The 19952-nt window shown below is 42.6% G+C and overlaps 1 protein-coding gene and 1 long non-coding RNA gene across 2 annotated transcripts; one reads left to right on the top strand and one right to left on the bottom strand.

The window, feature by feature from the left end:
* Window positions 1–905: 905 nt before the first annotated feature.
* On the bottom strand, window positions 906–9307 carry LOC132858781 (ATP-binding cassette sub-family G member 4-like). Its single transcript, XM_060889237.1, has 10 exons — window positions 9290–9307; window positions 9094–9208; window positions 7791–7943; window positions 7617–7708; window positions 7415–7526; window positions 7281–7337; window positions 6945–7045; window positions 2337–2495; window positions 2138–2256; window positions 906–1131 (listed from the first exon to the last, which is right to left on the bottom strand). The coding sequence occupies exons 1-10, from the start codon at window positions 9305–9307 to the stop codon at window positions 906–908; spliced, it is 1152 nt and encodes a 383-aa protein (XP_060745220.1).
* Window positions 9308–18884: 9577 nt separating this feature from the next.
* Window positions 18885–19525, top strand: LOC132859068 (uncharacterized). The gene is made up of 3 exons (XR_009649703.1): window positions 18885–18945; window positions 19180–19307; window positions 19488–19525. It is a non-coding gene; the product is annotated as an uncharacterized LOC132859068 (long non-coding RNA).
* Window positions 19526–19952: the final 427 nt, after the last annotated feature.

Consider the following 19952-nt stretch of genomic DNA (forward strand, 5'->3'; position numbering starts at 1 on the left):
TAGCGTAAGTAGAAATAAGTAAAATGCAAAGATAAAACAAACCAAGAAACACTCTCCTAGTGTAAGCCTGCGTTTGTTCTCCTGATGCACCTATAAGCAATAACAAAGTATAGTACACTGAGCTTGCCTCAAGGTGAATGCACACCGATCACTGGTTCTAAAACTCTATTTATAACATTTTATTAGTATGATCTCATAACGGTCATTCTGCTTCTGTCAGCATCCTGTCAGGTCTCTCATGATCTCATGCTTCTGCAGAACATCCTGATAAGTCTCCTAGGCTGCACGGCTGACTGTGTGTTCTTATTTGGCTGACACAAAGCTGCTGACACAAAACTTGTGATTTCTTTTTAAGCTTTTACTGTTACTCTCTATCTTAATATCTAAACATACTAATGAAAATTATATAATTTCTTAATCACACAATGGTTACATAAATTCATATATAAAGGTAAATGAAACTTATCATTCTATAAAATGGAAAAGAAAACTTACTGTATAACAATTCTATAATCTTCTTTCAGCAAGATGATGGGTCTTGATCCAACTGCCTAGGTACAGTGTCTGTTCCTCTTTGGGTTGACTCAGGTTCCTTCTAGATCTTTTTCTTTACAGTTTTAATCAGATATATTCAATTTCTTTATGTCATATAACAATTTCCCCATTTCTTTTAGTTTATTTTCCACAGCTTCCTTTTTCCTTGCCTTCTGTCTTTGTCTGTCTTTTATTTCGTTTCTCTCTTTTTGCTGCATTAATTTCACTGTTTCTTTATAGTATTGGATGAGATTGTCACATAAGGATAGCCATGTGCACGTTGTATGGCAGTTACATGTGATATGGCAGTTACTCCACTCCTAACGTTTCCATTCACAATATCCAATTTACTTCTGATCTGATGTCAAGCCCTAACGTTCAGACTTGACTTTGTAACGCAGCACTAGATAAGTGGCTAACCGAAGAGCGAGGAAGAAAATCCCTAACACTATGAAGTCCACGTAGAGTTTTGCATCTTCTACATCCAACAGCTGCAACACCTCCTCGGGCTTCTGGAACTCACAGACAGGGCCAGGGCATTCCAAATCTGTTCGATTCATACCATAAATGGATAGGATCACACCCTCAAAGCCATACCTGTGGAAGCATGAGTTAAACTGCATTATACCATAGCTCTCATTTGGAATTCTCAATTCTGATTGGTCAGAAGAACTTCATTAAGTTACTATAATAGCACAGCTCAGTGTTCTGTGAGGAGATTTTTTTAATCAATATTGTAAGGAGTCCCCAGTGTTAGAAATTGGTAATAGTCAGAGTTTAGACTGTTCCTTCATGCTTTCTAACACTGGAAAGATGTGAGGATTGACCTGCTGCTTTTTATAATGTAACTGCAAACAGGACTCTCTTGTTTGTTGGGCAGTACATAATAATACTTAAAGATAATAATACTTAATAGATCAAATATCTTTAATACATTTAATACATACAAGTTACTGTTAGCAAGTGACTGTGGCATAAGAGGGATAAAACACCTTGCTTTCAGGATAATAATAGATAAGAGATCAATGGCTGATTAAAGCAAAAATGCTTTTCAACATCATAAAAAAATAAGATACTTAAGAAAAAAAAATCAATATATATCAAAAACGTAGCAGAGTATGGTGTAAACCTGGCAACCACACACTATTTTTATGCTCACATTTATATTTAATCTTTATATCTATTTATATTTACCTGTAATATTTTCACTGAAACTTTTATTTGACATCAGTTGCCATCTAAATGTATCTGTATGGCCTCAAAGGGTCAAATAAAGTCAGAAAGAAAAGAGAATTAAACTTAGACATTTGGCATCCTGTAGCCCCAAGTGAGGCATTAGTTATTAAAAAATATTTACATTAGTTAATAAAAAAACTTTAATAATTGAAGCAGAGTTTTTGTATCTGTGGCTGCAGTTGCAGGACTGTAAAGTTATTTTAAGGTCTACATTAAATAACAATTTTTTTTATTGAATCCAAACATGTGGATTTAGTGTAAGTTAGTAGGCCACCATTTCTAAATATACTAAATGGAGCTTTGTGGATTAGTTCTGCTACAGTATGAGATATTACATTATAATTACAGTATGAAGGCTGCTACTGACCTGACATAAGAAACATAAGAGATCCACTGTAGGTATTTTGGGATGGTGTCAAAGTTGATAAAGAAGCCAGAGAAAAGCAAGACTGGAATGTCTGTCACTGGCCATACGAATGTAGCCACCTACAAAAAAAAAACAGTGAACTTAAAAAATACTTTTGAAGAATCAGAATGGCTTTTGTATATTTGATGTAATTACTCACCTGCAGCAAGGTGAAAGCAGCTCCAATGAGTAGGCCCAGAGACTGAGCCACCAGGGCAACGGAGGTGCAGAAGGCCATGAAAAGCACAAATCGGGTAGCTTCTGGAGGCTGCCCTGTCATCCAGTACATTATACTACAGTACACTATGGGATATAGGACCTGTGTGTGGTGGAGGGTGGAGAGTGGAGAGAGAGAGAGAGAGAGAGAGAGAGAGAGAGAGAGAGAGAGAGAGAGAGAAAGATGGTGAGAGGAAGCTTTCACTAGTAGCTATTTTGACGTTGAGTAAATGTCCCCGGGGAATACTTTTTTTTTTTTTTTTACTAAACCTTCATGTTTTTAAATATTAATCTAATATATATATACATAATATAATAATATAATATTCATCCATCCATCCATCCATTTTCTACCGCTTATCCGGGGCCGGGTCGCGGGGGCAGCAGTCTAAGCAGGGACGCCCAGACTTCCTTCTCCCCAGACACTCCCTCCAGCTCTTCCGGGGGAATACCGAGGCGTTCCCAGGCCAGCCGAGAGACATAGTCCCTCCAGCGTGTCCTAGGTCTTCCCCGGGGCCTCCTCCCGGTTGGACATGCCCGGAACACCTCCCCAGGGAGGCGTCCAGGAGGCATCCGAAACAGATGCCCGAGCCACCTTAGCTGACTCCTCTCGATGTGGAGGAGCAGCGGCTCTACTCTGAGCTCCTCCCGGGTGACCGAGCTCCTCACCTTGTCTCTAAGGGAGCGCCCAGCCACCCTGCGGAGGAAACTCATTTCGGCCGCCTGTATCCGGGATCTTGTCCTTTCGGTCATGACCCAAAGCTCATGACCATAGGTGAGGGTAGGAACGTAGATCGACTGGTAAATAGAGAGCTTCGCCTTGCGGCTCAGCTCTTTCTTCACCACAACAGACCGGTACATCGACCGCATCACTGCAGAAGATGCACCGATCCGCCTGTCGATCTCCCGCTCCATCCTTCCCTCACTCGTGAACAAGACCCCAAGATACTTAAACTCCTCCACCTGAGGCAGGAGCTCCCCACCAACCTGAAGGGGGCAAGCCACCCTTTTCCGGTTGAGAACCATAGCCTCGGACTTGGAGGTGCTGATTCTCATCCCCGCCGCTTCACACTCGGCTGCAAACCGTCCCAGTGCACGCTGAAGGTCCTGATTTGAGGAAGCCAACAGGACAACATCATCTGCAAAAAGCATAGACGAAATCCTGTGGTCCCCAAACCGGACTCCCTCCGGCCCCCGACTGTGCCTAGAAATCCTGTCCATATAGATAATGAACAGGACCGGTGACAAAGGGCAGCCCTGCCGGAGTCCAACATGCACCGGGAACAAGTCTGACTTACTGCCGGCAATGCGAACCAAACTCCTGCTCCGGTCATATAGGGACCGGACAGCCCTTAGCAGAGGGCCCCGGACCCCATACTCCCAGAGCACCCCCCACAGGTCACCACGAGGGACACAGTCGAATGCCTTCTCCAGATCCACAAAGCACATGTGGACTGGTTGGGCAAACTCCCATGAACCCTCCAGCAACCCGGCGAGGGTATAGAGATGGTCCAGTGTTCCACGACCGGGACGAAACCCGCATTGTTCCTCCTGAATCCGAGGTTCGACTATCGGCCGAATTCTCCTCTCCAGTACCCTGGCATAGACTTTTCCGGGGAGGCTGAGGAGTGTGATCCCCCTGTAGTTGGAACACACCCTCCGGTCCCCCTTCTTAAACAGAGGGACCACCACCCCAGTCTGCCAGTCCAGAGGCACTGTCCCCAGCCTCCATGCGACGTTGCAGAGGCGTGTCAACCAAGACAGCCCCACAACATCCAGAGACTTGAGGTACTCAGGGCGGATCTCATCCACCCCCAGTGCCTTGCCACTGAGGAGCTTCTCAACTACCTCAGTGACCTCAGCTTGGGGGATCGACGAGTCCACAACTGAGCCCTCGGCCTCTGCTTCCTCAATGGAAGACATGTCGGTGGGGTTGAGGAGAACCTCGAAGTACTCCTTCCACCGTCCGAGGATGTCCCCAGTCGAAGTCAGCAGATTCCCACTCCCACTGTAAACAGTGTGAGCAGGGCACTGCTTCCCCCTCCTGAGGCGCCGGACGGTTTGCCAGAATTTCTTCGAGGCCAACCGATAGTCCTTCTCCATGGCCTCACCGAACTCCTCCCAGACCCGAGTTTTTGCCTCCGCAACCACCCGGGCTGAAGCTCGCTTAGCCCTCCGGTACCTATCAGCTGCCTCCGGAGTCCCCCGAGCCAACCAGGCTCGATAGGACTCCTTCTTCAGCTTGACGGCATCCCTTACTTCCGGGGTCCACCACCGGGTTCGGGGATTGCCGCCACGACAGGCACCGGAGACCTTACGGCCACAGGTCCGAGTGGCTGCGTCGACAATGGAGGTGGAGAACATGGTCCACTCGGACTCAATGTCTCCAACCTCCCTCGGGATCTGGTTGAAGCTCTGCCGGAGGTGGGAGTTGAAGTTCTCTCTGACTGGAGACTCTGTCAAACGTTCCCAGCAGACCCTCACAGTACGTTTGGGTCTGCCAAGTCTGTCCAACTTCCTCCCCCGCCATCGGATCCAACTCACCACCAGATGGTGATCAGTTGACAGCTCCGCCCCTCTCTTCACCCGAGTGTCCAAGACATACGGCCGGAGGTCAGATGAAACAACCACAAAGTCGATCATCGACCTCCGACCTAGGGTGTCCTGGTACCATGTGTACTGATGGACACCCTTATGCTTGAACATGGTGTTCGTTATGGACAAAGTGTGACTAGCACAGAAGTCCAATAACAGAACACTACTCGGGTTCAGGTCGGGGGGGCCGTTCCTCCCAATCACGCCCCTCCAGGTGTCACTGTTGCTGCCCACATGAGCGTTGAAGTCCCCCAGTAGAACGATGGAGTCCCCGGTTGGAGCACTTTCCAGCACCACTTCCAGAGACGCCAAGAAGGTCGGGTACTCTACACTGCCATTTGGCCCGTAAACACAAATAACAGTGAGAGACCTATCCCCGACCCGCAGGCGCAGGGAAACGACCCTCTCGTTCACCGGGGTGAACTCCAACACATGGTTGCTGAGCTGGGGGGCTATGAGCAAGCCCACACCAGCCCGCCGCCTCTCACCGCGGGCAACTCCAGAGTAGTAGAGAGTCCAGCCTCTCTCAAGGAGTTGGGTTCCAGAGCCCAAGCTGTGCGTGGAGGCGAGCCCAACTATCTCTAGTCGGTATCTCTCAACCTCCCGCACCAGCTCAGGCTCCTTTCCCCCCAGCGAGGTGACATTCCATGTCCCTAGAGCCAGATTCCGTGTCCGGGGATTGGGTCGCCGAGGCCCCCGCCTTCGACTGCCACCCAATCCACATTGCACCAGCCCCTTACGGTCCCTCCTGCAGGTGGTGGGCCCACAGGAGATCGGCCCCACGTCGCTCCTTCGGGCTGAGCCCGGCCGGGCCCCGTGGGGTAAGACCCGGCCACCAGGCGCTCGCATGCGAGCCCCAACCCCGGGCCTGGCTCCAGAGTGGGGCCCCGGTTGCGCCATACCGGGCGACGTATATAATATTCAATGAGTAATAAAGTTAAATAAAATATTCAGATGAATCTACCGTAATCTACCTCAACAGACAATGATTTATCAGGAAAGGATTACTGTGCCATAGCAATGCAACACCCCTAGCTGGAACTACTACACATATATTGTGAGTTGCCTTTAAGTTGATGTGCAGAATAGACAGGATAGGCCTTTTTTACTTCTAGACTTTTTACATGGACATAATGAATAGAATCATGGTTCTATCTTACCTCCACCATGGGCAGGTGAGCATTGGCCCAGATTGGACTAAAGGATAAATAAACAGCTCATAGAAGTGACTATGCAGCCAGAGGAAATTTCACTGTAAGGAATTTCAATGTAAGGATGAAGCACATGGTAGGAGGTCTTTAAACTGTTTAATGCACAATATTAATCTTTGGGGTGGAGCCTTGTTGTGCCAGGCATGGTCACCATAGCCAGCAATGCCAAACACATGCCAAATAAATAATTAAAATATATTGAGAAGTGTGTCAACCGGTAACTGGTTAGAACTGAAGGTGACCTGTTTGGCCTTTAAATTCTTCCTATTTGTATTGATCTATTCCATCCATATACAGTAAAGACAATCAGCTTCATAAATCACCAGAGTGGCAAATGGTTTTAAGAAAACAATATTTTACTCAGAAGCTATGAAAATGGGCTCACTGTCAGTTAGTCATGTTGTCAAATGATACATACATCCAAGAGAGTGGCACTTGTGCTCAGAGGAAGTGCAATAGATCTGTAAAATCAGTATACTGTTGGGTGTGGTTATTCTTAGTGGAACTAAACAGCCATACTTACTTTCTCTGGTCAGGCCTTAGCCTGTGTGTGTATTCATGCACAAGAAGTTATATATGTGTTTAAATCCAGGTTACAACAATCAATATATAACTAACTTTCTAAGATGTCTTGGAAATTATGTGATTATTACAAGTCTAGAAACACATTTTAGATATTATACACTGTCTTCCATATGTAGATATAGTATATAGCATTTCTAGAATAAATAATATTAACGCCACACCTGAAATGGGATATCAGCCACGGTCTTGGCTAGGTAGTAGGCCTTTAAACTGTACCAGTAGTTCAGATGCTCCCTTAGAAACACTGACATCTCCAGAGGAACTGGGAAAGTGGCACAGAATTACCCAATTGATGAGAATTTTCACAATATAACCATTTACAGCCAACATGATTTTTCTGGATATCCAAAAAAAAGTAAACTTAACCACAATTTTTACATTATTGCCATGCATCAATGGTAAACATAAATACATGATATATAATGTCATGGTAGTGTCATGGTAGTTTTATTAATTGCATGGATAATGTAAAACCAAAGCAGAACAAAAGTCCTTACATGTGAGGACAGTTGGCATTAATGCACCAAACATAATGAAGAGCATGGAGAAGAAGATAATAATCACTTATGTACGTCGCTCTGGATAAGGGCGTCTGCCAAATGCTGTAAATGTAAATGTAAATGTAAGAAGAGGAATCCAGTGTTGTCGAACACTTTGCTGTCATCGTTGCCAATGTTTAGGTACAGCAGGCCGATCAGTACTCCAATAGACAAGTGTGACATCACCCTCAGGTGGGTCAGCACCTGGACACACAATTATAAGTCCTCAAATATGAATGAAGATTTGCTAAATATATAACGTAGTAAAATATACATAATTCTAAGAAATCTTACCATGTCTCTACATATTGTGATAAAAGTTCTTTTGAAAAGAATGCAGAACTGTGTGAGCGTGCTGGTGGCAAAAGTATGTTTTTCAGTGTGTCCTGAATCCTGTACAAAAAAAAGAGGTGTAAAGCAGATCAGTGCAATGGTTAACATTGTTTGTTCACAAATAATTGTACATGCCACTCATGCTGTTACACTGAGTTGGGCAAGATGATGTAGGATCATTCTTGTCACTGGAGTTCTTCTTGACACCGTCTGAGCACATGCCACCCTGCACTGCCTCGAAAAGCACAGGATTCAAATCACCATACTCTCCTGATGCCACCTCGATTACTGTAGCAAAACAGATGGATATCACAGAGATTATACAGAAGATTTAGAGATTCAGAGGATTCCTACTGTGTCTACAAACCATTTAGACTGTAGAAAAAACAGAACATTAGAATGATTGATGATCCAAATGTTTGTGGACCTCACCATCACAAACGTATGTGCTATTTCAACATCTTATTCCAGATTGAATCTGTTCTTTGCTGTTATAACAACCTGCACTCTTTTTTAACGTGGCTGCTGGGATTTGCCCATGCAAACAGAAGAGCATTAATGAGGTCAGATACTGATATTGGGTGAGCAAGTCTCGGAGGCAATCAGGTTTTCAATTCATCCCAAAGGTTTTCATTGAGGTTTAGGTCATCGCTTTGTCAAGGTCACTCAAGTTCCTCCACACTAACTATGGCAAGCCACCATCACTTCATGTACAGGGGTGCTGTCATGCTAGAGAAGGTCTAGTGCTGTTAGTTCCAGTGAAGAAAAATTGTAATGCTACAGAATAAAAGCATATCCTATATGGTTGTGTGCTAACAACTTTGACTAAATATATGGATGTGATAATCAGGTGTCCACAAACCTTTGACTAAAAGTTAACATGTTAGTTTGCAGGTAAAAACTGTCCTATGGTCTGCTTGTCTGTGAATGGACTAAAATCCGATTGATTGTGAGCATTCCTTAGGCACTGTATCTAGAATATATCCTGTATGGATGGAAGTGTGTTGGTTTTTATTGTTTTTGCTGTTCTAACCAGTTTCTGGAAAGGCCTACAGATATTGACAAAGCATCAGCTGTACCATAGAAAGATGTAAACAGTCAGGATGACCTCTATGGTACAGTGGGAAGTTGGGGAGAATGTTATAGTCTCAGCCAAATTCTTGGAGCAAAGGTGTGGAAGGACCAAATGAAGTCAACATTCAAGTGTATACCACAGAACATGAAGATAAGAACTTTTTCTATAACAGGGATATAACACTATTGGTACTGTATATTACAAAACTGACAAATAGACTTATTTCACTAGTAAGAAATAATATATCAATAACCAATAGTCTGACCCAATAAAATCGTTCAGACATTCTTTAACTAAAACACACACACACACACACACACACACACACACACACACACACACACACACACACAGTGCACATACTGAAGTCTGCAGGATTGTGGTAAGTAGGGCAGTGGAGTCCGAGGTTCTTCAGATAGGGGACGAGGTATGGGACTGTGCCATTATATATGCAATGCCCCTGACTCAAAATATACAGCTGTAACACAGAGCACAGAGAGTAGGGGAAAATGACATAAAATTTGTGCATAATAGCTTATTATCACATTTCTATAATAACCTGTGGCATTTTTGGCATAATTGCCAACTAAGTAATGATTCATGCTATACTACTTGTGATTAAAGACTACTAGCTCAATCACTATGAGAAAAATACCACAGCTGAAGTGTGAACTCAGGTGTGCTAGCTGACACAAACTAGAGTATGCACTATTATCATTTTTGTTTGTCTCATGAATAACTTGATTAAGTTATTAAGATTATTAAGTTTGGCTATTTGTTTTGTTTTCAGTGCTTTGTCATATAGCAAAGGAAGGTCACAAGGTGAGCTTTTCAAAGCTGCAGATTGTACAAAACAACAAGTGAAATTCTTGGGACATCTGATATCAGAACAAGGCAAAACTATTGAGCAGAACAGAGTTGCAGCATCGAAACATTCCAAAGCCTGACACAAAGAAACAATTACTGTCATTTTTAGGCATGTGTTCTTATTGCAGGACCTTCATGCACAACTATGCAGTCCTCGAGGCGCCCTTGAGCGCAATCGCTCATAGGAAAGGCCTACAGGCCCACAGTGCACTGACCTGGACACCAGAGGCAGAAAAATCCTTTGTAGATTTAAAAATGGCTCTACAAACCACCCTAACATTAGGGATTCCAGACCCAGATAAGCCTTTTGTGCAAACAGTGGATGAGAAAAATGGGTGTATGACATCAGTGCTACTACAAAGTCATGGGGGGAAATTAAGACCATTAGCCTATTTGTCAGCTAAATTGGCTCCAGTAGCGGCAGGCCTGCCAATGTGTATCCACACTGCTAAATATTCTTGCTGGGTACAGGTGAGTCCGAGCAGGAGATAGTGTTGAAGAGATTCATTAAGATTCATTCTTCTCCTAGAACCAATTTTCTGTATTTTGATTTGCTTTAATAGTACGACATCCATTTTAATTTAAAAATGTAATAAATTTTTTATAATATTGTTTATTCAGTGCTATATTTCCCAGTAGCTCTTTCACCTGTCCTCTTTATTCCTGTTGCCCTCGTAGCTGTTTAATCATTATCAGTATAACACACGCTTGTCTTAAATACCTTTTCTTCTACTTCTTTATTGAGATTCATTTACACGTTAAAATACAAGTCCATGGTGTAAGTTGTTGGTTGTATTGGCTTTCATTTCTCTCTCTCTCTCTCTCTCTCTCTCATTCTCTCTCTCTCTCTCTCTCTCTCTCTCTCTCTCTCTCTTTTAGAGAGACTGGTATGGAGGGTCAGATAATGGTAAACGGGGGACCCACGTGACCTCCGCACCTTCAGGAAGATGTCCTGTTACATTATGCAGGATGACATGCTGCTGCCCCACCTCACCACACATGAGGCCATGATGGTGAGATTTTCTGTGCTGAAAAAACATTTACTTATCGTATGTTTTCGCACACCATGCTAATCTCCTCTGTTCCACTAATCACATTCCTCTCAGTGATGTAAACATTCTATTGCAGGTTTCAGCTAATCTTAAGCTAAATGAGAACATGGAAGTAAACATGGAAAACATGGAACTTGGATTTAATCTGTTGTTCAGGTGTCTCTCTAGACAACCTTAATGCAGACTTTTTTCCATGTACTGATCATCTGTTACTGTCTTTTAATGTTAATCTTCCACTTTTCAAATCGAAATCTGTACGCATGATATCATTTCGAAAAATCAAGGACATTAATTTGGACAGCTTGTCTTTAAGCATTGCAAGTCTTCCTAAGGCTGACAGCTGTTCCACTCCAGATAACTTGGTCTCTCTTTATAATAATAGTCTCCATAATTTGCTTAATTTTTTTGCCCCACTTAAGACTAGGACTGTTTCATTTGCTGTTACTGCACCCTGGTTCACTCCTTTTCTCAGGCAATTAAAAGCAAAAGGACGACGGCTTGAGAGACTTTTTAGAAGAACTGGCCTTACTGTGCACAAGGAAATGTATTCAGAACACATGTCTTACTATAAAGAAACTATTGCCAAAGCTAAATCTACATACTATTCTGGCTTAATTGGTTCTAATGAAGGGAATTCAAGGGTTCTTTTTTCTTTATCGAAAAATTTTACATCCCCCGACTCACTTCCCTCTCATTTGTATTCATCTGATTTTTGCAATACTTTAGCTTCATTCTTTACTTCAAAAATTGAAGACATTCATCATCAACTCATAGCCACTCCTGTTTCTACTCCATGTGTCTCAGTTTTACCTGTTCCTACACAACTGTTCTCTGAGTTTATTCTACCCTCAATTGATGACATCTTAAAACTTATTCATCAATCTAAATCTTCAACTTGTGTTCTTGATCCTATACCAACTGTCCTTGTTAAGGCTACTGCTTCCTCTCTGTCCCCTTTTATCATGGGTATTATTTATTCTTCCCTTACCACTGGAGTTGTTCCTTCTCTTTTCAAAACAGCTGCTGTAACTCCAATTCTAAAGAAACCAGGATTGGATACCAACAACCTTAATAATTTTCGTCCTATTTCTAATCTTCCTTTTATTTCTAAAATTTTGGAAAAAGTTGTTGCTGCTCAACTTCATATCCATTTGTCTGGCAATAATCTATACGAACAATTCCAATCTGGTTTTCGCCCATTTCATAGCACTGAAACGGCCCTATTGAAAATTACAAATGATTTGCTTATAGCAGCTGATTCTGGCTTACTATCCATCCTCCTACTCCTTGATCTGAGTGCAGCATTTGATACAATTTCCCACAATATTCTTTTAGACAGGCTTTCCACTATTGGCATCACCAACACACCTCTGAAATGGTTTCATTCATATCTCTCTGATCGCACACAGTTCGTTCAACTAAAATCATTCACCTCTTCGACAGTTTCCGTTACCTCTGGTGTACCCCAGGGCTCTGTCCTTGGCCCTTTGCTATTTATTACTTACCTTTTACCCCTTGGACATATTTTTCATAAGCATCAGGTCAAGTTTCATTGCTATGCTGATGACACCCAGCTCTACCTTTCCACAAAACCACATTCCAAACTCCCTCCATCTGCTCTTACTGATTGTCTCATTGACATAAAATCATGGTTTTCAGCAAATTTTCTTAAACTAAATAGTAATAAAACAGAATTTCTCATTATAGGCACAAAATCTGTGCTTAACAAATTCTCAAATTTTCTTATTTCCATTGATGAATCTCTCATAGCTCCCTCATCTCAGGTTAAGAGTCTTGGTGTCATCTTTGATAGTACCCTTTCTTTCACCTCTCATGTAAATAATGTTACTCGGGCTGTATACTTTCACCTTCGAAATATCAATAGGCTTCGCTCCTTTCTCACGACCCAATCAGCCACCACTCTTGTTCACAGTCTAGTAACCTCCCGGCTTGACTACTGTAAATCCCTTCTTATTGGGCTTCCTCACAAAACCCTTCATAAGCTGCAACTTGTTCAAAATTCTTCTGCCCGCATTATCACTCGTACTTCCTCTATCCATCATATTACACCTGTTCTGGAACAGCTTCACTGGCTTCCCATTATTTTTCGTATTAAGTATAAAATTCTTCTTCTAACATTTAAAGCTATCCACAATCTTGCACCTTCATATCTTCTTGATCTTCTTCATACTCCAAAACAAACTCGTACTCTTAGATCTTCTTCTTCCACTCATTTCATTGTTCCCTCTGTCCGTCTCGTAACTATGGGGAATAGAGCTTTCAGTTACTCTGCACCTCAGCTCTGGAACTCACTTCCATCTGAACTCCGTAATATTGATTCTCTTTCATTATTTAAATCTCAGCTTAAAACTCATCTGTTTACTTTAGCTTATTCTACACCATAATTTGTACTGCTGGTCTAATTTGTATCGCAATGTAGCTATTCGATTTTGATTGTCTTTGTTGTTTTTTGTACGGTGACCTTGAGTGTTCAGAAAGGCGCCTTTAAATAAAATGTATTATTATTATTAAAGAAGGAACTGGTGAGTGAAACAAACATGGTTTTATTCCACCTGATTTCATGGCCGTGAAGTTGCCAAAAAATGACTTGGCAATACAAATTAACTACAGCTGTTATAGTAACTTCCAATAACTAATACAAACAAATAAGTTGTAAAATGTTCTTATTAATACATTTAATATACTTAAACATTGATCATATGCACATTTGTGACAGGTGAATGAGATCCTCACTGCTCTAGGCCTGCAAGAGTGTGCACACACTCGTACACACACTCTGTCCGGAGGTCAACGTAAACTATTGGCTATTGCACTGGAGCTAGTCAACAACCCCCCCGTCATGTGCTTTGATGATCCAACCAGGTACTTTACTACTTATATGTGTATATGTTCAGTTACCCTCACTTTATTAGGAACAATCCTGTACTGCTGCCTATTCATCGAATCGGTTATCCGGTCAGCCTGTCACGTGGCAGTGTGATTCATATAATCATGCAGACGCAGGTCAAGACTCTATGTACACATTAAACATTCCTGATAAAGTGGCCAGCAAGTAGTAATTTGTATTTAGAGTACTGTACCTGCAATTGTGTGTGTGTGTGTGTTTGTGACTGTAGCAGTTTATTATTCAAACTCAAAAAATTTCTGCTGCTGTTACTTTGTCTGACTCTCTGCACTCTCAGCTCTCTGGAATGTGTGTGTGTGTGTGTGTGTGTGTGTGTGTGTGTGCGCACAAGACAGAAAGAGGGAACGTGATCGTGTTCTGTTTTACATCTGCCAAGCAAGGCATTGCAGCTTAATTCCTAACACACACACACACACACATATACAAAGATTCTCACTTAAACACGAGGTCTATGTGTATTTCCGGAAGTTTCTTGTTGAGTGCCTCAAGTCCACACTGGTACTAAAACTCCAGGGCTTTATACAGTTGACGATTCCAGTGCTGTCTCCATGCATGCATATTGCTCACTTGCACACCCTGTAACACACACACACACACACACACACACACACACACACACACAGTATTGTAGGTAGGTACTGTATACTAGGGATGAGCGAGTACAGCATTATCTGTATCTGTATCCGTATCTGTTAACCATATGAATTATCTGTATCTGTATCCGTACTCGGAGTGGGTTGGGCCTAACCCGGAGGTAGGCGGAGCTTGTCTTGAAATGGGCGGGGCTTTAACTGGTAATAATTAATTTGTAATATTTATAACACTAGCTTACTACCTTTATGTTTTTATGAAATACAGCAAAAACGTGTCAGACACACAGTGTCTGGTTACTGGTTAGAGACAGCTGAAGGTTTAAAAAAGAAAAAAAATCTCCGACAGGCAGAGACGCAATGCGAGTCGCATTCTACCAAGCAAGCACCACGTCTGAACGAACCCACGTTTACCAGAACTCTACTGGTTAGTAAGTACGTATTATTAACGTTACAACCCGAAGTAAAAAGCTGAAGAAACCCTAAACATTAACGGAAAAGACCCTCGAACCCGAGTGACTGAGGGAGAGACAGAGAGCTGTTCTGTGTGTGACTGTGAGTGAGCAGAGCGAGACACAGCAACACAATTCATCTGTATGTGTGTAGGGGAGGGGCGCTGTGACTAGCCTATCACTGTAGGGGAGGGGCGCTGTGACTAGCCTATCACTGTAGGGGAGGGGCGCTGTGACTAGCCTATCACTGTAGGGGAGGGGCGCTGTGACTAGCCTATCACTGTAGGGGAGGGGCGCTGTGACTAGCCTATCACTGTAGGGGAGGGGCGCTGTGACTAGCCTATCACTGAAGGGGAGGGGCGCTGTGACTAGCCTATCACTGTAGGGGAGGGGCGCTGTGACTAGCCTATCACTGTAGGGGAGGGGCGCTGTGACTAGCCTATCACAGAACGCTGACACAATCAGCTAGCCAATGATGATTTTTATACAATCCGAGCACAGATATTGACTCGTATTACTCGTATAATACTCGTACTCGGCAGAAGTGCTTTATCCGTACCGGATACTCGTTTCAGCCGAGTATCCAGCTCATCTCTATTGTATACATTGTAGGTAGAAGGGCAATGTAAGTGATTCAACCTGCAGTAACACACACGTGAATTCAAATATCCTGCAGTGTGTTGTAAAATTTTTCCAGAGAAGACCAGGAGACTTGGATATCCTTGTGCAGCAGTCTTTATTGTAGAAACACAATGAAACGAGTCTGCAAGTCAGAGCGTACTGGCACGGGCGCTGCAGTCATCAAGTCTGACTTTAAGTTGTAATACATTGTCTATATACACATTTTAGGGGGCAGTCCCATCAGATAGAGACAAAAACACACGGATGACAATCAAAGCATGAATGGATGTAACAGCCCCACACCAGATCCTGGACTTTCACCCTTAATCCCATTAGCATAAGTCTTTTTTGCAGACCCCTTCATTATCATAGAAACGAGTTCACCTCTAATGGTTGGCATTGACTCAGACCTTGAACCCCATTGCCAAATTAAACAATGGGACAGATGTCACAAAGGGACAGATGATATCCTGAGTTACCTTTGCCCTTTCCTTTCATATTAATGAGATACAGGAACCACAAGACTAATGTAAAGTTTGAATTGAACTAGCCTTGTAACTTGATTGGGCTTCTATATGATCCACAGAAATATGCTAGAACTAAAAGGAAATAAAACAATGACTTAAAATTATTTTCCCACAAGTGGTAAAATTAAGTGTGTGTGTTTTTTTGTGTGTTTCAGTTGCTGCTGGTGTGTCAGAAGCACAGAGAGCTCATCAAACATCCAACAGTAAGGCAAAGAGCCAGAAAAAGAGACTGCTTACACGATTACTTGACTACTGCAGAGGTATGAACACACACACACACACACACACACACACACACACACACACACACACTCAACAAGTACACCTACAGAATCTAGACATTGTAAAGCTAGTGTTATTAACCCAGTATTCTAATTGTAGGACACAGGATTATATACAAACTCACCTAAACTAATATAACACTGTATAAAAATAATCTCGTAGCAAATGTACAAACTGTTGCATCATCGTACATTAGATTGGTTTTAAAAAAAAAACGCTCACGTCCATCAGCGGTGTCTAAATCAAATGTTGAATCATTGTGTTATCAGTTAAAACCTGAGATTTAAACACCTTGTATTTATCATATATCATGCCATCATTGTCTGTTGCAGGACTGCGTGCACACACACGCACAGTCACACACACACACACACACACACACACACACACACATAGTCACACACACACACACAGTCACACACACACACACACACACACAGTCACACACACAGTCACACACACACACACACACACACACATAGTCACACACACACACACAGTCACACACACACACACACACACACACACACACACACACACACACAGTCACACACACAGTCACACACACACACAGTCACACACACACAGTCTCACACACACACACACAGTCACACTGTAGTGTGTAATAAATACGCACAACACATCATGGTGGAAGATTATATTACATCAGCACAGGTCACCGTGTGTGTGTGTGTAAAACAGGTGGCTCATTTCTACAACACCATAGACCAACAGATGATTCCATCACAGAAACCTATGATGCTGAATGATGCTCTAGCCTTAGAGAAGGTTATTAAGGTGACACCCTACTGCTGTTGTACATCACACACAAGACAATACATTTAAATGCAGTATAAACTAAGTCCTCAAGCAGAGTCACAGGATGGAGGAGGAAAACTGCAGATAACGTGGGACAGAAAGGAGTTGGAGATTTACATTATCAGGCTTCAGAATGCTGCAGAGAGGCTCTCCACACACAACAGGAAGCTACGCAAGTGGCACACAGATTTCAACGACAAGGTAAAAATAGAGCTTTAAGGTATCAAAAAGATCAATCTGACTCAGATAAAAGAATATTTTGTCTCATCTAATATAGCATTCCCTCGTTCTCAGAACCGACACAACATCTTTAATGGAGATTATTTGTTCCCTTTTCTTAGTAACATTAAAATTAGCAGATAATATTAGCAAATGTACTGGGTTTCATACTGAGTTAAGGGTAAGAACCCAGTGATTGCTTGTTCTAACTAATTATTATGTGTGTGTGTGTATAGGTGGTGCTGTTGATGGGCGTAGATCTCCTTCAGCAGCAGCAGCGGTGGAAGGAAGGACTGCAGGAGCTCAGGGCTGGATTTGCCACCATTGAGTCACAGGCATGACATAATCACTCATCACCCCCTGCCTTTAATTAATCCCTTAAATAATCACTCCTGTTCAAATCATAATTAATAATCACTCCATAATCATTAATCCATTTTATGTGACAGCAATTACCAGTTATGACCTGGTGATATCACGTGTGTGTGTTACAGGGTGTGCAAGTGAGCAATATGCATGCATGGAGACAGCACTGGAATCGTCAACTGTATAAAGCCCTGGAGTTTTAGTACCGGTGTGGACTTGAGGCACTCAACAAGAACCTTCCGGAAATACACATAGACCTTGTGTTTAAGTGAGAATCTTTGTATATGTGTGTGGGTGTGTGTGTTGGACTGGATTATTCTGGAAAATTCTGTGTATTACTAAGACTTTCTTTCAGAAGGTTTGAAGGCTAAAATTCACCTGTATAACATTTATATTTCAAATGTACCATTTTGTTGTGAATCCCAGCAACATTTCAAAATATTAGTTCACCAAATTCAGCAAGTGTCATTTTCTGATCAGACATTTTAAAGGACATGATTGTAGATCAAGTGACAAGTCCACATGGGGTCATGACCCCTAGGGTGGGAATGTCCAGTGCAGGACAATGTTAATAAATCTATGATTAAGCGTGTGTGTGTGTGTGTGTGTGTGTACAGGAGTGGGTGGTGTTGGGACAGGTGGATATGGAGGCTCTGGTAGAGAAACACCTTCTCACGGTACAGGACTGGGAAAGAAACTTCAAAGCACTTAAAGTGAAGGGTAAAGAGCTTGAACGTCTTCCCGGGTAAACACACACACACACACACACACACACACAAAGTGTGTTACTTAGGGATAAATCTGTATCAAAAATATAATTTATAAAGTCATTGGAATTAGAAGGTTCTCTCTCTCTGTGTGTGTATGTCTGTGTGTGTTTGTATGTGTGTGTGTATGTGTCTTTGTATGTGTGTGTATGTGTGTATGTCTGTGTGTGTGTGTATGTGTGTGTGTTTGTATGTGTGTGTGTATGTGTGTAGGTGTGTGTATGTGTGTAGGTGTGTGTGTATGTGTGTGGGTGTGTGTGTATGTGTGTAGGTGTGTGTGTGTGTGTGTGTGTGTGTGTTTGTATGTGTGTGTATGTGTGTGTGTATGTGTGTAGGTGTGTGTGTATGTGTGTGTTTGTATGTGTGTGTGTTTGTATGTGTGTGTGTTTGTATGTGTGTGTATGTGTGTGTGTATGTGTGTGTATGTCTGTGTGTGTGTATGTGTGTGTGTTTGTATTTGTGTGTCTGTGTATGTGTGTAGGTGTGTGTGTATGTGTCTATATGTGTGTGTGTTTGTATGTGTGTGTAGGTGTGTGTGTGTGTATGTGAGTGTAGGTATGTGTGTATGTGTGTGTATGTGTATGTATGTGTGTAGGTGTGTGTATGTGTAGCATGCAGAAGGTGGATTGCTTCATGGTGAACTGTGAGCCACTGAAGGCCATGATTGATGACTTGACCCAGAGACTATTTGACACAATGCTGACAGCTCTGAGGAGATCCATCCAGGGTAACGTGCTCAGATTAATTGAGTCTTATAGCTTCCTTTCTTGAGCTTTCTGTCATTGCTGTACAGTACATCATGTAAACATACACAGCACAACACCTCCACCTAGTGGATGAAGACAGAAGACTACGTGTCTGCTCATACATTTAAACTGACGATAGAATAGAGAGCAACGTCTCCCGAGGGATATTTAATTCCATTCCAGATTTGTGTGTGTGTGTTTGTGTGTTTCTTCAGGTCATATACATGCCATAGACTCCTTTGTTAGCAGTGGGATGGTTATGTTATCTACACGACCAGAGAGCATAGAGGAGATCGGAGACGCCAACTCCAAACACAGCCAACTCCAGGCCCAGAAACCTGAGGTAAATTCAGATTTATTTAGGGTTTACATTAGAAATCCCACTCAGGCCACTCAGTAAGGATCTACAGTGTTCCTTTATCTCACCATGCGTTATGTTTCATTACACAGTTGTAGCAGAAACAAGAGGAGTTTTTAAAATATTCTGTAACATTACTGAAATGTTGCTGTAATATTTGTGTAGGTTCTGCCTCAGTTCCAGCAGATGGAGGAGAAGAACAGGTTTGATGATGGAGAGTCACCAACTGATGATTAGAGAACAGGTACACACACACACACACACACACACACACATACACACAAATACACGCACACACAAACACCCTATATTTCCTTCTCTGTCAGGTGGAGGTGATGAAGAGCAGCGTCTCAGGCCGGATCAGTGTGTACTTACAGGAGCTGCAGAAGTTCCGCTCTCGATGGGATCAGCTCCGACCCACAGATGATGTCATCGAGTCATGTGACCCCGATGCTCTGCAGCGGTGTGTAGAGCGAGTGAGGGAGAAGAGAGAGGAATTTAATGAGCTTGAAAGCACACGGACAAGGCTGCTGTATGACACACACAAACACACACACACAAACACACACATACACTTTCTGTCTATTACATACTTTTATTGCGATTTCAGGCAACACACATGATATACAA

Source organism: Tachysurus vachellii, chromosome 16 (genome assembly GCF_030014155.1).
Source record: "Tachysurus vachellii isolate PV-2020 chromosome 16, HZAU_Pvac_v1, whole genome shotgun sequence".
NCBI lineage: Eukaryota > Metazoa > Chordata > Actinopteri > Siluriformes > Bagridae > Tachysurus > Tachysurus vachellii.

What these genes read in the sequence shown, in the direction of transcription:
- LOC132858781 (XM_060889237.1), bottom strand. An exon ending in TGGCTGATATCCCATTTCAG is followed by an intron (nt 2,496 to 6,944) that starts GTGTGGCGTTAA and finishes CACCACACACAG; the next exon opens with GTCCTATATCCCATAGTGTA. An exon ending in TCTTATGTTTCTTATGTCAG is followed by an intron (nt 1,132 to 2,137) that starts GTCAGTAGCAGC and finishes ATGCTTCCACAG; the next exon opens with GTATGGCTTTGAGGGTGTGA.